Below are 19359 nucleotides of genomic sequence, written 5' to 3' on the forward strand. Positions count from 1 at the left end.
ATATCAAAAATGGATTCCCCGACCCCAAAAATAATAAGATACCACAATTTTCCGGGGTAATAAAAATAAATTGACATTGTTGTTTTATCAATTTTTTAATGATTTTTTCTAGTTAGCCTGCATTCCACAATCACTCACTTTAAATGCGTGTAAAAAAAATCTAGTGCTAAACTAAAAAAAGCCTTGAGGGTTTTGTTATGGAAAACGTAAGCTTTCATTTCCTTTTAGTTTCATCCCATTCCGATTCGAAAGTTCGATTTTGTGTCACAGTGTAATAGATCATCTACTCATTATTAAAAATTACGATTGAAGTTTTGGTTAATAATTTTGAATTCATATACAAAGATTAATTGAAGAAATGTGTAGCTCTTTAAATATTTTTTAAACCTCATTTTTTGTAACTTGTTTCAAAAAAGTGATAGGAATATGTACCAGTGTATAATATTTCGTTTAATGTACTTACTTTTGCAACGGGATCAAAGAAATTTCTTCCTACTAATTGCAACTGAAGACCTTCCATAGCACGACGCAAAATTAAATTTAATACTTGAATTTGTTGTGCATCTGAGACATCAACTATGCCGACATGTTTAATTTTTATTTGTATTGTTTCGCCTTCACGGTTCTTAGTTAAAAGTTCTTTTTGGCCGTTTTCTGCTTGATCCATAAAGAAATTTGTGCAGAATAGCAATGTACCATCAAATATATAGCCACCAAATAGATCTTTATGTTGAGCTAAATAAGCTCGTCGAAGACGCACCATATCAACATCAGGACTAAAGTCCACACGATACTGATGTATAGACCACAGTGGTGTTCTAAGGATACGAAAGTAATTTGTTTGCACTGACACTTTATCACCAATTGTACCGCATTTCGTTTTCAGATCTCGGGGACGTGAGTGAACAAGTTCAGCAATAACACGTTTCCCACGAACTACACCACGATTATCCTCTGTTCCAACGGCTGTAAATACATACACCACAAATATATAATTTAATATACAAATTTACTTATTTGGTAATAATTTCAGAAAGCTTAATTAATCCATTAGATTAGTTGTGTAATAATCAGATTCAGTCCAATTATGAATAATAATAAATATCGTCGTCGAAAATCCAAAAATACGTAATCACTTTTTATAATTTTATAGGAAAAGCAAAAAACGTCATAAAATGTAAAATATTTCAGATATAAAAACAAATTATGGAATATGGGCTTAATTAAAACACAACAAAACTATTTCAGATGAAAAAAAGACATTTTACGTAATATTATAAAAAAAAATGAAATATTGCATGGCAGAACAAACCAGGTACAATTATTAGAAAGTATGGTCTCAATCAAGGCGAATTTATTGTACAGGTGGCGTTGATATTACAACAAGTACAACATTGCAAAAACAACATTGTGTTTTATTGTTGTTTGGGGGGCAAATGTGTCAAAAGTAAAATGTATCAAACAAACAAAAATTTGTGAAAAAAAACAAAAATAATAAATTTAATAAAAAATAAAAAAGGTAAGTAAGGCTTTAAGTATTTTTAAAATGTTTTGCGGTTTAAAACAAGGGAACTCCAAGGCTGACAGCTCCAAGAGGAACATATGTACCTCCAAAGAGGATGTGCCTAAGGCCTGCCAAACGAAAAGTGGTGCGAGCAAACTAGAGCTTGCGGAAGAAGTCCAGACTCCAAATTTTGATCCACTTAACCGGCGGGCATCACCTGGAACGCATAAGAAACTACCGTATCCCGGTTTTTGCTTTTTTTGTGCATATGCCGCTATTATTCTTTTCATTTTATTACATAATAATAAATATCAAACAATTTAATTAACTTTTTTTGAAATCGAAAAGGTAAACAAACAAAACAACTTTTGACAAGTCGACCCCCAAGGCGAAGAAAAAAAAGGAGATCAGCTGTGCTGTTAACTCCACCTGTAAAGTAAATTCGCCTTGGTCTCAATTATAATTTCCCTAAAATATCAAATATGTACATTAGAGTGCTCCAAAAAAATAAAATTGCGAATTTTGACCGTCCCCCCATCTAGAATTGTTCTATGTATTGTAGAAACATGTTGTGTAAAATATTAGGATGATAGGATAACGTTAACTGGTGGCGCAACGACGCTGAAGTTTTGAGGTGCATTTACAAGGGGAAAAACAGAATTTTTTTTCAGTTTTTGAAAAAATTTGCCATTAAATGACTTTTACAATTTAATTTAAAAGAATCGAAATGTGTATGTAATTGTCGTTATAATAAGATATAAAAGACAAAAATTGGTTAAAAAATGTTAAAGTTATTAAAAAATCGCCAGGCCTTTAACGTGTCTCAGGCCACTAGAACAAGAAACGTACGAACAAAATTAACATATTTTGCGAAATATTAAAATAAAAGCTCATTTTTACTTAAAATATATCCATATTCACTTGTATATGACATTTTGTCTTAGTAGGAAATCGTTAACCTGTTCGCAGGTATGACCAAAAAAAAATATTTTTTTTAACGGCAGTTTCAAAACTCCATTTTTCAAATTTTTAAAAATGTTGTTAAACAAATTTTAGAATTTTTTTAACATCACATGGGGATTTATTGACCTTTGACCTTCACGATTTAAGGGTTAACGTTTTCCGATTTTAGGAAAACTTTCAGACTATATTTAAAATTACCTGGACTATTATATTCTGAACAGATTTTACTTAAAATTAATAACAGTAGGAAAATTGGGCTCATTCGCCAAAATATGGCCAAAAAACTAGTTTTTCTCGAAAATCGCAAAATTTAAATCGCAGGTACGGAAAAACTATAGGAGGTATTGACATTTTTTTTCATATTTTTATTCCCTATTATGTTCTCAATAAATCCCAATGTGATGATCAGCTAATTCTGAAATTTGTTTAACAAAATTTTTAAAAATTTGAAATTGGAGTTTTGAAACTGCCGTTAAACAATTTTTTTGACGGCCTTACATCGGCAAAGCAGTTGGCTGTCAAATTGGCAATAAAATTTGCAGGGAATAGCGTTCCAAGCATCTACCAATCCTTGAAACATAATATCTGAATTAGTGCAATTTTCGGTATCGATTCTTTGGTAATGGTATGGGGGCTGCTTTTCTGCTGCTGGAGTTGGCCCATCGCTCAAAATTAATGAAATAATGGATGGATTTATCTATAGAGACATCTTGGAAAGAGTAATACTTCCAAATTCTAAGGATAATAAGCCTTTTGGATGAGTTATTCAGCACTATAACGACCCCAAGCACTCTTCACATGTTGTTAAATCGTGGTTAGCACAAGAAAGAGTTTCGGTAATGGAATGGCCACCACAATTACCAGATCTAAATCACATTGAGAACATTTGGAAAATCGTTAATCAAAGAATCGACACCGAAAATTGCACTAATTCAGATATTATGTTTCAAGGATTGGTAGATGCTTGGAACGCTATTCCTGCAAATTTTATTGCCAATTTGACAGCCAACTGCTTTGCCGATGTAAGGCCGTCATTGTAAACATAGGATTTGCCACCAAATATTAAGTTTTATAGACATAAATGTTTTCGAAGCAATTATTTGCATATGTTTTGGCCAATGAAATATCAATCCATACCTACTATTATTAATTTTGTTTCTTTTCAATGCAAAAAATTCTGAATTAAATTTCATATTCTTATTTTTAAAGCATTAATAAACAAATATAAGCAAATTAATATTTTTGTTTACCTTTAAAACTAATTTAAACAACTTTTTTGTAAAATTCTGTTGCTAGTTGCATATGTTTTGACCACCACTGTAAGTTCAATTCCGAGAGGAATTTGTAAGTCATGGTCAAGCCGAAATCATGGAACGATTTCAACCAAAATCAGTTGGGTTCGTCCTTGGACCTAATTAATCCTAAAACTTTTAACTCAAATACTTATTAACTATTTAATTTTGAGCAATCCAATCAATATTATTTTCTCTGGTCAATTCCAGACTCCCCATTTATCAAGACATGCTTTTATTTGCTTATGTCTGGAATTTCTCACTCGTGATAACGATGTGATTATTTAGTATAGAGATTAAAATGCAATTGATTTTGACCATCTTGAAAGAATATTTAGCCTTTAACTAAAATAATACTTCTAATAATTTTGGCCTAGTTTTCTGGTAAAATGCTCCTTCCTCTGTGCGGTAACAAACTTTGCCCATCACATATCGGGACTTAAGAATTCATTCCGATTTCATAGTTGCAAAAATCTAATAGCCATTGGTCTTATTTCCTGTATTTATCAGATTTACAGCATTGTAAAAGGTCAAGTTAAATTCATAAAGTTTACGAAAATAATCCTTCAACGTATGAACTTTCTGTATTAAATACAAACCTCCTTGAGTTTCAACATCTGGTACATCACGATGTGTTGTGGCTCGTCCTAGAGTAACAGGCGCTGGTGGACGTTGTTGCGCTATCGCAGTAGGTTGTGCTGCGCTCATAACAACTCCTCCTCGACTTGAGCCCCGTGCACCACCAACATTTGGGTTACCCCAAGCAAAAGGAGCTGAGCCTGCAGCTTCTGGTGCCGGTAGTCCTCCTGGGGCTTGAGCCTAATTTGTGAAAAAAGAAACATATTAAATAAAAACCAATTTGAAATTATGTGTATGATGTTTTGCGATAACCGTTAGTGAGAGCTGGAACATTTTTAAAAAAGATCTACTTTTTTTATTTTATTTATTTATTTCATTATAACCTAGCCTATTATAGGCCATAATCGTTCACAAATTTCTACTTAAAAATATATAAAATAAACAACAATAAATATTTTTTATGATAAAATTAAAACCATAAAATATAAAATAGTCTTAGAAAAATAGCACTCCAAAGTTTGAAGAATTCTTTGAAACTCTAGATCGTTTCTGATCATCCTACTATGCCAAATTTGATGTCAAATGATCGGGAAGGGTTGTAAAATATTTCGTATTATTTTGATTTATTCCTGTCAGGATCAAAAGATGTTAAAAATGTCCTTTCAAATTTGTATCCTTAATATCCTTTTAGATTTCCAATAATTTTTTTTTCAAAAAAATAGTGACTTAAAGATCCATATCCCAGTAAAAATAATGGAAGTGCATCTTTACATATGACATTTTAATCACATCTAAAGTTGCAAATGAATCTTTTCTACCTCTGAAGATGTGATTTTAAATTTGGGTATTTAACACTGAATTATAAATATTTCGTTGATGTAATTGTTTCCTACATTTTTTGAATTTTATAAAATTTATTAAAACCTGTAAAAATTGGTATACAAACAATTTTTACATTTTTTAATCATTAAAATTAATCAACCATTGTTTCATATATTTATGTTTTGTATTGTACATATTTTATTTACTTTTTATAAATTTAAAAAAACACAAAAGTTGATTTTGTTTACATTCAGACAGCTGATTAGTGTTGTTATTATTTATGATTTATATTATGGTTACTAATTAAAGTTGTTAACACAAGTACCCATACATTAAGTACTATTAATAACAATTTGTAATAATATGTAATTTAAACCCGTTTAGAATTGTTAATAATTAAACATATTTTTATTTTGCAAATAAAACAATTATTTTCCTAAACATGTTAGTCAATAAAATATTATTTTGTTCAGTGGTTCGACTACTCGTTCTTGTACGAAACCGAGTAACCGCAACTATTAATTTGAATGCCTTCATCACTACAAAAACGACGCTCAAATTCACATAAATAATTTAAACACAAAACTGAATAAGTCGTGAAAAAGTGAAAAAATAATAAAAAATGTATTTATTTGTATAAAAATCTCAGGTAAGTTTAATATGAGTTCAAAAAGATCTTTCAAAAGAAAGATCCAGAGTGAAAAAACTCGCCTTAACAAAATTTTAAATGCTTCCATCACTCAAACTTCAATTAATGTCCCACAGTTGGAAATAAATGAGGAGTTTAATTGTATACAGGAATCGCCACAAACCTTAAGGCAGAAGTTCGCGGGTTGGTTTATACAATATAACCCATCAGTAGAATGTTGCAACAGCCTCCTTAAAATTCTAAAAGCCGAAAATATGGATGTACCCATTAGTGTTGGTGGCCTCATAAAAGAAAAAACAATATTTAGAGAGAACCGTCGCACCAGGAAAGTACATCCATATCGGCTTAGAAAATCAACTGTTAAAAGCTGTTGTTGTTGCAACATTCCAATGATGAGATGTTATTGGATATTGGCATTGATGGCTTGCCACTGTACAAAAGCTCTGCGATAGGATTGTGGCCGATTCTAGCAAAAGTTGAAGCTTATAAATATTTTTTTTTTCATTATATTATTCAGATTTCATCTATAAGAGCAATAGCCGGAAAAAGAGGACTAAAAAAGGCCTTACAGACATTTTGTCTCACAAATTGTTGGTTGGCTTTAATGTGGAAGGAAGTCATAATAAACAGAGACTTCTAAATTACCCAAAATTTGTTAATATACTATTTCGTAAGTATTTAATTTTAATTTAATTTACAAAATTAATATTAAATTATTTCATTATTGTTTTTCAGAAGGAACTTATGATGAGAATAGTTCAGAAAAATCTTTTAAGAATACGTTAAGAGACGCTTTAAAGTTGGCCAAAAATAGATTTTTTAAAGAAAAAAAAAATCTATAGAAAAGGCAAACAAATCTATAGGCTCCCTCAAAGATGGGGATTCGGAAAAGGTCTTGCAACTCACAGACAATGAGTTGGTATTAAAATACCCCTCAATTTTTTAGTTCTCAACAATTATTTTTTTATTTAATTAAATATTGAATTTGCTTTATTTTGTACCTGTTTTTTTAGTTTTAAAAAATATTATATTAAATATAATTAAATTATTCATATTTCTTACTTATCAACAATTTGTTTTGTATATATTCAAATATTGAATTAAATTTATTTTATTTATCCTATTGAATATGTACCTCCAATTGAATATGTACCTGTTTTTTATTGAATGAAAGCCTTTAATTTTAATAAATATTAAATTATTTATAATTAAATAATTTATATAATTGCAACTAATTAAACGAAAACTAAAATATGTTTTCTTTTAATTAAATTGTGATTATCACATTTTATTAATTTTAATGAATTTTAGGTTTTAAAATGCTAAATTTTATAACTACATTAAAATCAATTCATAAATGCTCAATTACATCACTTTTTTTCTATTATTTATATTTCAATCCAAGATGCCAAAAAATATAGGTATCCACTACCTACATTAAAATAACACCTTAAAATCGAAATTTAATCGCATCGAAAGCATCGAAGTAAAAAGTTGTCAAAAATGAACAACATCCCTCCAATGACAAGCTAATGTAAAATTCATAGCTTTTTCACCAAAATTGGAAGTACATCAAGCATTTAAATTTTAAGGAAATAAAAGAATACACATTATACGGCCGAAATTCTCTAAAATTTTTTATTTATTTCTGACTTTGTTGTTTTGTGTTCAATTGTAATTGAAACGCGAAACAATGCTTAATGAATTTCTGAAAAAATGAGACATTTGTTACGCTCTTTTAAAGAGAATAAGAATATGTGTGTTGCAGTGTTGCCACTTCATGTGTAATTACACATATTGTGTGTAATTTTAACTTGGATGTGTAGCCCATGTGTAATTGAGTGAATGTGTAATTCATGTGTAATTTTAAATTCCAATTATATCCAATTGTCAATGTATGTCTTATATCTATATTTTGAATTTTAATTGAATTAATTAATTGTAGATTGTTCAGATTGCAAAACCGACTGAAATAAATATGTACATTTATATGAAGGAAAGTAGCTATATCCTCTATTTTAGTTGATAAAACAAATCCAGTATCTCTAAATGTATTCATTTTTATTATATTGTACTCGTTTGTTACTCAGTATAATAGAATTATACATATGTACTAGGATCGCCCGGTGGACGAAATTCGAAAACCATATATGTTTTATAAATATTGGTGGACAATAACATACTTAAAAGTGTACGACAAAAAAACGTGTGGCCTATTTATATATAAGATGAAGATATGAATCAAGTTTGAACTAAATTAACATTAAGGTTTGCAGAAAAATACGATAAGTAATTTGGAGATTGCTATGTTTGGTTTTCCAAGTGGACATTTCGCCGTTTATGATAGTTTTGTTTGCGTAATATTGGTAATAGAAACTAAATTTTAGCATAGATGGGCACTTTGCAGTACCAGTACATTTTCAGTATATATTTATTTTTACTGATTACTGGAAAAAAAATCAGTATTCGGTAAATTTTACGGACTACTGGAAAAAATTCAGTATTCAGTAAATTTTACTGATTACTGAAAATAATTTACTGATTTTTTTTTTCAGTAATCAGTAAAATTTACTGAATACTGATTTTTTTTCAGTAATCAGTCAAATTTACTGATTACTGATTTTATATTTCAGTAATCAGTAAAAATTTACTGGTAATGAAAATTATATTTCATTACCAGTAAGCATTTACTGATTAATGAAACGCTTACTGCAGTAAAAAAGTAATGCAGTTTGCCCATGTATGAATTTTAGTTTATCACATTCAACATGAAAAAAATATAAAACAACAAATACTATTCAATAACTATACATTTTTACAAGTTATTACAAATTGTTATTGGAAAAACGTTAATTTTCAAGATAACCCAAAATCGAAAATTTGAATTTTTATAATTTTAAATTGTTTATAGAATAAGGGTAACGGTATTTACAGATAACGGTATAAACAATTATATCGGTAACGGTAATTGCAGTTATTTCGGGGTAACGTTAGCCAATCTTAAGAGAAAAAACTAAGAAAGTAGGAATTTGTGTGAGAAACATTTATTTACAAATTGTTACTAGTTATTTTTTATACCCGTAAGAACAGTTTTATATTTATGCTATTGTCTGTCTGGTTTCTGGTTTGTGTTTTAAATAATAAACAATAAAATTAACTTACTATTTTGGAAGCTTTATTTCAAATTTATAACTACAAATTTTAAAAATATAAACGTTACAAGATTTTACTGGGAAGGAAAATGATCAGTGCTATAATTTTTAAACAAATAGTAAAAAATATTTATCTTTGAAACTGAAAACAAAACTGATTTCAAAGTACTTAATATTAATTAGGAATAAATTAAAATTCGAAAGCAAACAGTGTGCTATTTTTTAAATATTGTTAAATTTTTAATAGAAGTGTACCAATTTCCAATGGAACAATCACCTAATGGACATTGAATAATATTTGTTAAAAGCGTATGTGGGATTGACATATTTGACTGATCTCAAGAATTCATTAAATTAGAAAAGTTCACTAAAAAAAGAGATTGCTAACCTTGCTTTAATACCCCTCATACATATATCCAATTCCTGGTTAAATTAAAATTACCGCAAGTGAAAATTGTCCATTGACAATAAAGTGATCGTATTTGGTCCAAACATCCCAGAGTCCACTGTGACAAACCTTTTATATTCATGACAATTTTAGACAATTTATCCTTGAAATCACGAAAAATTTATTTACATGTGTAATTTGTTCTCATATGTGTAATTAGGCATGAGGCATGTGTAGTTTATAATTTTCTTGGTGGCAACACTGGTGTGTTGTTACTCAGCGCGAAAGCACAATGAAATGAACATCATTGATATAAACCCTCGATATACTTTATAGGGTCGGAAAATTATATTGTGGATATTACAAACGGAATGACAAACTTATATACACCCATCTCACGAAGGTGAAGGGTATAATTACAAAAAAAATGCCGAAAAATAAAATAGCACAACTTACACATTTTTTATAAAAACAGTTTTGTTTCGCTAAAGTGCTTTAATGGAAAGCACGTGTTTAAAGGATTTGATTTTTATTTCGTGGAGAAACTCCAGTGCGGAGAAACGCGAAATAATCAAAAAAAACTAATATCGGATGGAAAATCTTATAGAGAAGTTGGTCGATTGGGTAGGTTTTCTAACAAAATGATTCATAACGCAATTTATTATAAAGAAAAGGCTGAAAGACGTGGAAGAAAACGAGTTATGAACCCCCTTCACGCCAAAATATTGATCCGCGATAACAAAAGGGATCCTTTTAAAGCTGTAACCGAAATAATAAAGGACCTTAATATAACTTCACATGAAGTTAGAGCCTCTAGCCTTCTCTGGTTAATCAATGCACATAGGTCTGGCGAACCACATTTTTTGGCCAAAACTCAAAACTCTTTTTCCTATATTTGTTGTTAGGATGTAGTAGCAAACACTTCAGATAAACAAAAAAAAATATTACAAAAAAAAAAATTTACAAACTTCAATTAACCGTTATTCTATGAAGGGAGAAAGTTCAATGTTTTAAGTGCAGGTGCACGTGGTGTAATTTTTTGTTTTCTTTGAGTCACATATTACACGAAAATAAATCAACTTTTTAAGTCAGTTAGTTATGGATATTAATGACGATGGAAAGTAGTTAAATTTTTAATAGTGAAATATTCAATAAAAATTATGGTAATAAGAAATTACATAAAAAACTTTCATAACCTAAAAATCAGTGATTTTAACTTTTTATAAACAAAAAATAGTATATAACTTATATAATTTCAACCGATTTCAACCAACCAAAAACGCACAAAATTACAGTGATATTTTGTGCTTACGAATCATCAATAACTTTCTGCTAGTTTTTGCTTATTTTGAAGAAATCAATTTTTGTTTCAGGATACTTTTACTTCAAAAATTGTGATTTACTCATAATTATATAATCACCCCTATCGCGAATCAAAATTTCACATGAAATATTTTCCCTTTTCCTTTTTTCGTTCATCAACTTTGTTCACGTGAAAAAATTCCCCTTGTTGTGAAATTTTTAGATGGAATTTTGTAAACAATAAACAGCTGTTACGAACAAAATCAACTATTGTGAATGTAAAGTTCATCGTGATATTCCCGATAGCAATTTTCCCTTCGAGGGAAATGAATATTTCATGGGAACAAAATTTCACATGTTATTGCCGATAGGGGTGAATGTATATAACATACATAATTTCAACCGATTTCAACGAACCAAAAACGCACAAAATTACAGTGATATTTTGTGCTTAAGAATCATCCATAACTTTCTGCTAGTTTTTGCTTATTTTTAAGAAATCAATTTTTGTTTCAGGATACTTTTACTTCAAAAATTGTGATTTACTCAGAATTTGGCAGAGTGGAAGTAAAAAACAAAAAAAAAAATTAAATTATTAAAAACTTAAAAAAAATTATGTTTTTTGTTATTAATTGTATCATTTGTATGAATTTATGTATATAAGTGAATATTTTAGTTTTGGCCAAAAAAAGTGGGTCGCCAGACCTATGTGCAATGACCAATCAAAATTAAGCCTTGACTTTAAAGTCATGCTTTATAAAAGAGATCTACTGCCCCGCTAAGATGAGGTTCATTTATCATTAAATGCTCTCGCCGGAGAGCAATTAGTTTTAATTTTAGTTATAAGATTTGACAACTTATTGTAATGCCTACACCACAGATGGCGTATGTATTAGTAAGATCTAGAATATTCGAATTTTGACAGTTAAAGAACAATCTAGAGTGCAGATGGCAGTGTTATAAATAGTGGCAGAGGTTGCAGTCATGAGGGAGTTTATCAGAGACGCTTTTCGAATCAACATCAAATGAGTGCCTTAACCCATTAAAAACCAAGACCATTTAAAATTAAAAATTTTTAAATTCATTTATTTATTTAAACTAAAATACGGTCAAAGAACATAGAAAATTAAAAAAAAATTAAAAAATTTTAGGAAACGTGTTTTTGGGACAGTACCAGAATGGGTACAATGGCGTAAAGTGTATGCTATTTTTATAATGTGTGAACATTTTTAAAACATTACTTTTTCAACACAACTCAATATCGCATTGTTCATACAACCATCTTATTCTGTTATGACATTCACCCCATCGTAGGGGATTTTTTATCCTTTAAGGAAATTGGTTTCCAGGAGTAGTTGCGACACCAGAAGCCAGTGTAATTTGTATATGGGTCTCACCTTGTCAGTAGCATCTAAATTAGTGTTATCAGCCAAATTAACAAAACGTTTTATTTCATTGAATCTGTTCCGTGATATAATTTCGGAAATTTTGGAGTGCGAGTATCCTCGCAGAGCACCCAATACATATCTTCTTTTGGCATAGAGCGAAATCCACTGTAAAGCAAAATACTCAAGAATATATTCAAATCTTCTGCGTTGAAGGATAAATTGTGTTTATTAGCTTGCGATGCATAAATGCAAGTCTGCTAAATGGTTAAACTAATAACCTTTTCCCATTCAAGTATGAAATAATATTGAACTCATTGTTCAAAAAAATAGTATCCAAATAGAATTTGTTTTGCTTGATCTTGAGGGCATTATTTTCTGTCAGAACATCTCAAGTGGAACATCATCGTCGCTATCACTGTCACAAAATACTTATATTTCACCTGGTACATGCGATCTCTAACAAAGTCGTCAGCAACACCTTCATCCATATTACAATCCGGATCTGATAAAATAATAGCTATCAAAATTGTGGTGCTCATATTTTTCCAAAAAATCTAGTTTTTAAAACATTTGCATTAAAAACTTCACGTTTTGATGGTCTGAAATTCTATTTTAGCGTAAGAAAAATCTTAAAAAAAATAATACATATCAAGCCATTATACCCAATTGGGTACACCGATTTTCCCCATCACACAACTTTGTCCCAAAAAATTATTTTTCTTATACATTTTTATAAAATGTACACATAATCACTCTACTTCATAAAATTATAAAAAACTCTTGCTTTCGTAAAACTGTGTTTGCTCTCCGCAGCTCAATTGTTACTAACCTCGCTAATATTCCAAAAAATGATGTAGCATTATAAAAACAGGACAAAATATACCTTAAGGGTATTATTTTTTTTTTAAATTTTTATGTGTGATGTTTAAAAGCACAGTGTGTTGAATGCAAAATCACAAAAAAAGTTGTCAAATTTATCTTGTTAAAAAATGTATGAGTATTTGAATATAGCCTTTTTTCTGTACTCAAGTGGCTGGGAATGGGTTAAAGTGTGTTGTGTTTTTCAAGTAAATTCGTGTACATAATAAATTGTGTATTTCTGCGAATTTACAAACGTTTATAAAAAAACATTGAGTGACTATTTAATTATGTAGTTGTTGTACATTTGAATAAATAAAGAGTTGTTACCATTTTCAAACTACTAAACGGCTTTTATTTGCAATCAAAAGTATCCGGTTTATTTAAAGGAAATAAACCAAACGTTTTGAAAAGGTTAAAACGTAACAATTGGTGTCAGAAGTGGGATTGCAAATTAATAAGCATGAAGCTTGAGGAAGTAGAAGTTGAACAACTCAAGAAAGAATTGAGTAAGTTGGAGCTACCAACAGCAGGTAATAAGGCAGAATTGCAGAAGAGGCTGATAGACGAATCAAGCGGCGTGATATTGAGCAGCATGGATTTAAGCACAATGTTTGCTGCTATGATGGCACAATTTAAAGTTCGAGAAATTTTTAAAGTAAATAACGAGAAGCTTCTAGCTGAACTTCGAGTAAACAACGAGAAGCTGTTAGCTGAAGTTAAATAAACTTTCAGAGTAAACAATGATACACTTTTAACAGAACTTCAAGAATCTTCTAGATCCACAGATAAGAAAATCCGGAAAGTGTCTGATGTTATTAACATCAGAGTGGATGACATTTATAAAAAGGTGTCGGACTTGAATAATGTTCAATGTAAAGAAGAGGCAGTTGTAGAGGCTTTAAATGAGAAACAATGTAAAACCAAAATTAAATGTTATAACTGTGGTAAAATTGGTCATATTCAGCGAAACTGTAGAGCACCAAGAAAGCGAACCAGATATGTTTCACCATCAAGAAATAACCAGCAGGCGAATCATCAAGCATCACAGGAGCCACCTTTAAAAAGAGCTAGCACTGAGGCAGAGGATTTGGTATGGACCCGTGAGGAAGTGGAGGATTGTATAGACAATGGTTTGTTGGTGTTGGAAACCAGCGGATGTGAGAAGTGGCCATGTAACAATGGAGGCCCTCGTTGAACAGTGCAACGACAGAACGGTTCCCGTTGGAGTGCTTTGTCTGTCCCGCAGAGAAAAGATCATCAGGCCGGGTTCCAAGATGGGTAAAGGTGCTTCAGCAGAAAAAGACATGCATGAACTCGTTCGGAGACGAATTAAAATGACAAATGACCAAATGAAAACCAGATATAGCTCACAACGTAATAAGGGTTTATAATCCAAATTAAGGAATCACTGCAAAGGACCACATAGAGTAGTTAAGAAATTAGACGACATGGTTTATAGAAATACGGAAATGTGGAAGACCGATATCGGGAATTAAAGTTGAACATCTGAAACGACTAGCTGCCTATGGGAGAAGTGAATATATGACTATTCGGGACGAACAGGCTTAAGCGGGGGGCAGTGTTACGAAATTGTACTTGAATTCAAATATATCGATTTTAAGGGCTGATTTAAAAGTAGCATAATGCTTTCAAATAACAGTGCTGTAATAGCAAACTGTAACATATCTGTGAGCATTATTAAATAAAAGCCTTCAGTTGATTTGATCGTAAGTTGGCAACGCTGTATTCGAATTCGAATATTCAGTTAAAGAACATTGTAGAAAGTACACCACAGATGGCGTATGTATTAGTAAGATCTAGAATATTCGAATTTTGACAGTTAAAGAACAATCTAGTGTTCAGATGGCAGTGTTATAAATTGTGGCAGAGTAGCAGTCGAGAGGGAGTTTATCAGAGACGCTTTTCGAATCAACATCAACTGAGTGCCTTAAGCGCACCATACACTATCAAAATACTCATCAAGCACTATGGTAGTATTAGTGAAAATGTGTTTGTATGTGTGACACCGACAACGCTTGATGGAAAATCAAAAACATTTTGATTTTTAGCATGCTTGATGTCACTTTTTGATAGTGTATGGTGTTTTCTCATCAATCACGAAGTCATTTACAAAAATATTTCAAGGCGTGAGGTTGATGAGCGTGTCGGATGAAGAGAATAATTTTTTATATTACATATTTCGCTTATTATTTTGGTTTTTTTTCTTTATTCTCAACATGTTCTCGTTATTGCAATTAAAGTTGCATACGATATTGACATTTTTAAATACATTTTAGTGCAAATAAAAATTAAATGTAATTCCCGCTATTGGTGTTAACACCACAAAATCGAAAATAAAATGCAGATTGACGAGTCATCAATCAAGTGTACATCAAAGCATGAAATTACACGTACACGAAAGTGACATCAAGCATTTTGATAGTGTATGGTGCCCTTTAAAGTGTGTTGTGTTTTTCAAGTAAATTCGTGTACATTATAAATTTTGTCTGTATTTCTGCGAATTTACAAACGTGTATAAAAAACATTGAGTGATAAAGAGTTGTTACCATTTTCAAACTACTAAACGGCTTTTATTTGCAATCAAAAGTATCCGGTTTATTTAAAGGAAATAAACCAAACGTTTTGAAAAGGTTAAAATGTAACACTATTATATTTTTAATAAATCCCAATGAGATGATCAAAAAATTCTGAAATTTGTTTAACAAAATTTTTAAAAATTTGAAAATGGAGTTTTGGTCATAACTGCGAATAGGTTAAGCTGGCCACACACGGAATGATTTGTTCGCCTGATTTGTGATTGAAAATTTTCAATTACTTGTAATTTTGTTCGAGCACAGCCCCATTAACACTCACAAATCACACGTGTGTGGGCAGCTTTAACGGTATCCTACGACAACAAAAACTCATACACAAGTATGAGTATGGTTATATTTTAAATAAAAATTAGCTTTTATTTTAATATTTCTCAAAATATGTTAATTTTTGTTCTAGTTCTAGAGGCCTGAGACACGTTAATGGCCTGGGGAATTTTTAATGACTTTAAAATTTTTTGACCAATTTCTACTTTTATGTCTAATTTGACAATTACGTACATTCTTTTAAATTAAATAGCAAAAGTAATTTATGAAACAAAACTATGCAGTTATGAGTTAAATATGATATAAAACGCAAAATATGCAGTAAAGAGCAAAATATGCCAAAATTCGTGAAATTAAATAACTCATATGTTACTCATACGACGCACAGCAAAAAAATATGATATTGCATATGAGAAAGTGATCCTGCTTTCAAGGTGGGTGTTGGAACAATTTTGTTGGACGTTACAAACATCAGCATACACATAAGTCCTCTCGCATAATTTAGACGTTACACAGGTATTCAGATACTTGGCACTCACCTATGGAACAATCTTGTTGCTATGTATGACTGGAAAATTTTTTGCGAATCTGGTTTTTTGCATAGCCAAATATTGACATTATTCCCCGAATTTATAAAAAAAAAAAAGAATTATAAAATTGTAACAAAACTGAATGTGTTTTGTGCGGTTAAAATAATAAATATTTTATATCATATGAAGAAATAAAATGATTGTTACATCAAGTTTTAACCATATACAATATTAACTTTACGATAACTGTCGAAGATCCACACAGGACATTTAGTCTAATAAATCAAGAAATTCTCCCCAAACTATTTTTTTCGAATTCATAGTCCTACGAAGTTTATTATTTAATGAGCTCATAACACGATAAAACCCAGTATGTTGGTATAATCATTCAAATATTCTAATGGTGCAATATAAAAAATTGAACCAGCAGCAAGCACATTCATACACAATAAATTTTCAACTAATTCAGGATGGCCATAGGTAAGTTCGCACTCAAAGTAAATCAAGTGCTACAATATACATATTTATATGTACTTACCATTTGAGCTGGACGTCTACCTCGTCCTCCGGTACTTGCTGGCTGGTTACCAGAACCTGCTCTTCCACGTGAACGACCTACATTTGCGGATGGCTTATCCATTTTATATTTCTAATTTCTTTTATCGTATTCTTCCAAAATATTCATAGGTGTCAAATAAGTCACTAGAAAAGAAATTAAATTGCGTCACTACATATATATATAAAAAAAAATAGCGTCGGTGTTAAATTACCGTTAACTCGAATTTTCTTCGAAAACAAACAAATACTCTTGACAACGCAATAAGAATGAATGCTGATCGACAAATTTTTTAAACGACGCGGTAATCGGTGTTGCCCAAAGTAAATTAATTTACTTTGGTGTTGCCAGTTGCTTTTCATAAATGTTTAGTGCTGACAGATTTTTAAGTTGTGGTTATCGAGTATTTGTCTATATTTTTAGATATTCGATACAGGGATGGTAAATTAAATTAAAAATTGTACCAACAGGCATTAAATTTGTAATTTTTCAAAATTTTGTTAAAAAAAATATTTTGAAAATTTTATAATGGGTTATCGATGTCAGAAAATGTTTATCTGTACTTTACGCTGCGTTTACACATGCAAGTACATTGATGAAAGTTGATTATACGTATTATTATCGAAAATGTCGAAAATACATCGAAATGTCTACAAGTTGCTTGAGCGTTTACACATGCAAATAAAAGTTAATTTTGTAAATGTTACCTAGCGTTTACACATGCAAGTAACAGTTCGAAAAACACAATACATGCACACTTTTGCACTAACACAATTACACATGCAGCCACTTGCAGCTCACTGCCTACTGTGACAGTGATTTTCGACACTTTCATACAAGTGAAGACAAATAGAGTTGCCAATAAATAGTTTTTAAAAAATTTACCAGAAGGTGGTAAAATAATAATTATATTTTTAACTTATTTTATGTATTTTTGCAAAAGAAAATAGTACAAATGGCCACTAAGGCTTATCGTTTTCGTAAAAATAGCAATTTCATTAGTTTTAATAAATAAAATTGTTACTAATATCTATAAAAATTGTTAAGCAAAATGATGCCTTCAATCAACCACAAATATAAGAAAATTACAGCTAATTTGATATGTAAACCTTTTATATATCAGCATTTGTTATTTTTAAGTCCATTTGTGGCTTGAAACCAAATTTTATTATTTTTATTAATAACAATAAAGTGTTACCAAGATATTCAAATACAAAAATTTCTGGGGAAATTGTTATTTTAGCACCTTCTGGTAAATTTTTCAAAAACTATTTATTGGCAACTCTATTTGTCTTCACTTGCATGAAAGTGTCGAAAATCACTGTCCACCTAAATTCAGTAAGCATGCCTACATGCTCACTGAAAAGGTATATTAATTATAAGGTAGTGTTATCAGACCAGCTGATCGTTTTTTGCTACTATGTTCATTTTTCGCCGTAGTGCATTATAAATGTCAAACTTTGTTTACATTTTGTAAATGTCAAACTTTGTTTTGCTGTTAAATTCGTTTATGTTTTAAAACCAATACTACACGAAATTAGTTTTATTTTTAAAAACATCAAATTAAATTACAAACAGATTCAAATTTATAAACATTTTTTGTTTAACAAAAATTCTCTTTGATTTATTTGTGAGCTGATTTTGACATTTTTCCCTGCCAGCCAATTCGCCTTCAAATGCAGGCACAATGTCAAACTACATATAAAAAAATATAACCAATTCGCTCTGTATTCTGAATTCGCCGATGACACTACCTTATAATTAATATACCTTGCTCACTGCAGTGAGCTGCAGGTCGCTGCATGTGTGATTGTTTTAGTGCAAAAGTGTGATTGTTTTGTGTTTTTCGAACTGTTACTTGCATGTGTAAACGCTAGGTTAAATTTACACATTAAAAGGTAAATGAAATACATTAACTATTTAAAATTTGATTTTTTGGAAAATGTTGGTACTTTGACCAAAAACTCGAAACTTCAAATATCGTTAATAAAAAAAATAAGAAAATATTAAATAAAGCGAAAGATAATTTTTAAAATTTTATTTTAATTTAGAAATTATTTTAAAATTTTACCAAATGAATCATTGGTGTACCATTGTACTTTTCATCTTCGAATTGTACCAATTTTGCCATCTCTGACTCGATACTAATAAGCAGCGTTGCAATTTAGCGTTTTTTGAGCTATATTTAGCGCTTTTCAATAACCCAAAAGTAGCATAATATGGAATATTTTTTAAATTTCAGTTTTCTCCTAATGGTACTTTTTTAATATTTTAAATTATTTAACTTATCAACATTAAAGTTATCTGATATGTGAACTATAGGAACTTTTTTGTTCTTTTAATGATACTTCACCAAACTATAATGGTACTTTTTTGAATTTTCTATAATAGACTTAAAAACATGAAATTATGCATATGTTTAAGGTCCTAAGTGAGGGATTATTCTAGGGGTTGGTACTTTTTCCTTATTCAAATGGTACTTTTTGTATTTTCT

General features: G+C 30.2%; 1 protein-coding gene and 1 long non-coding RNA gene across 3 annotated transcripts in view; one reads left to right on the top strand and one right to left on the bottom strand.

Annotated features, from left to right (window-relative positions):
* Positions 1 to 19359, bottom strand: part of aub (aubergine) — an 82805-nt gene that overhangs the window by 48315 nt on the left and 15131 nt on the right. Inside the window, exons 1-4 of one of the 2 annotated variants that reach the window (XM_065502434.1) lie at positions 17080 to 17163; positions 16848 to 17011; positions 4359 to 4578; positions 464 to 966 (exon numbers count right to left, since the gene is read on the bottom strand). In XM_065502434.1, the coding sequence (XP_065358506.1) occupies positions 464 to 966; positions 4359 to 4578; positions 16848 to 16949 (825 nt within the window). In that variant the 5' untranslated portion in view covers positions 16950 to 17011; positions 17080 to 17163. Of the gene's footprint in view, positions 1 to 463; positions 967 to 4358; positions 4579 to 16847; positions 17012 to 17079; positions 17164 to 19359 lie in introns of those variants that run through there. The other variant, XM_065502433.1, reaches the window with a different exon arrangement.
* Positions 5692 to 7025, top strand: LOC135951641 (uncharacterized). Its single transcript, XR_010575986.1, has 3 exons — positions 5692 to 5809; positions 6327 to 6479; positions 6545 to 7025. It is a non-coding gene; the product is annotated as an uncharacterized LOC135951641 (long non-coding RNA).

Source organism: Calliphora vicina, chromosome 2 (genome assembly GCF_958450345.1).
Source record: "Calliphora vicina chromosome 2, idCalVici1.1, whole genome shotgun sequence".
Taxonomy (NCBI): domain Eukaryota; kingdom Metazoa; phylum Arthropoda; class Insecta; order Diptera; family Calliphoridae; genus Calliphora; species Calliphora vicina.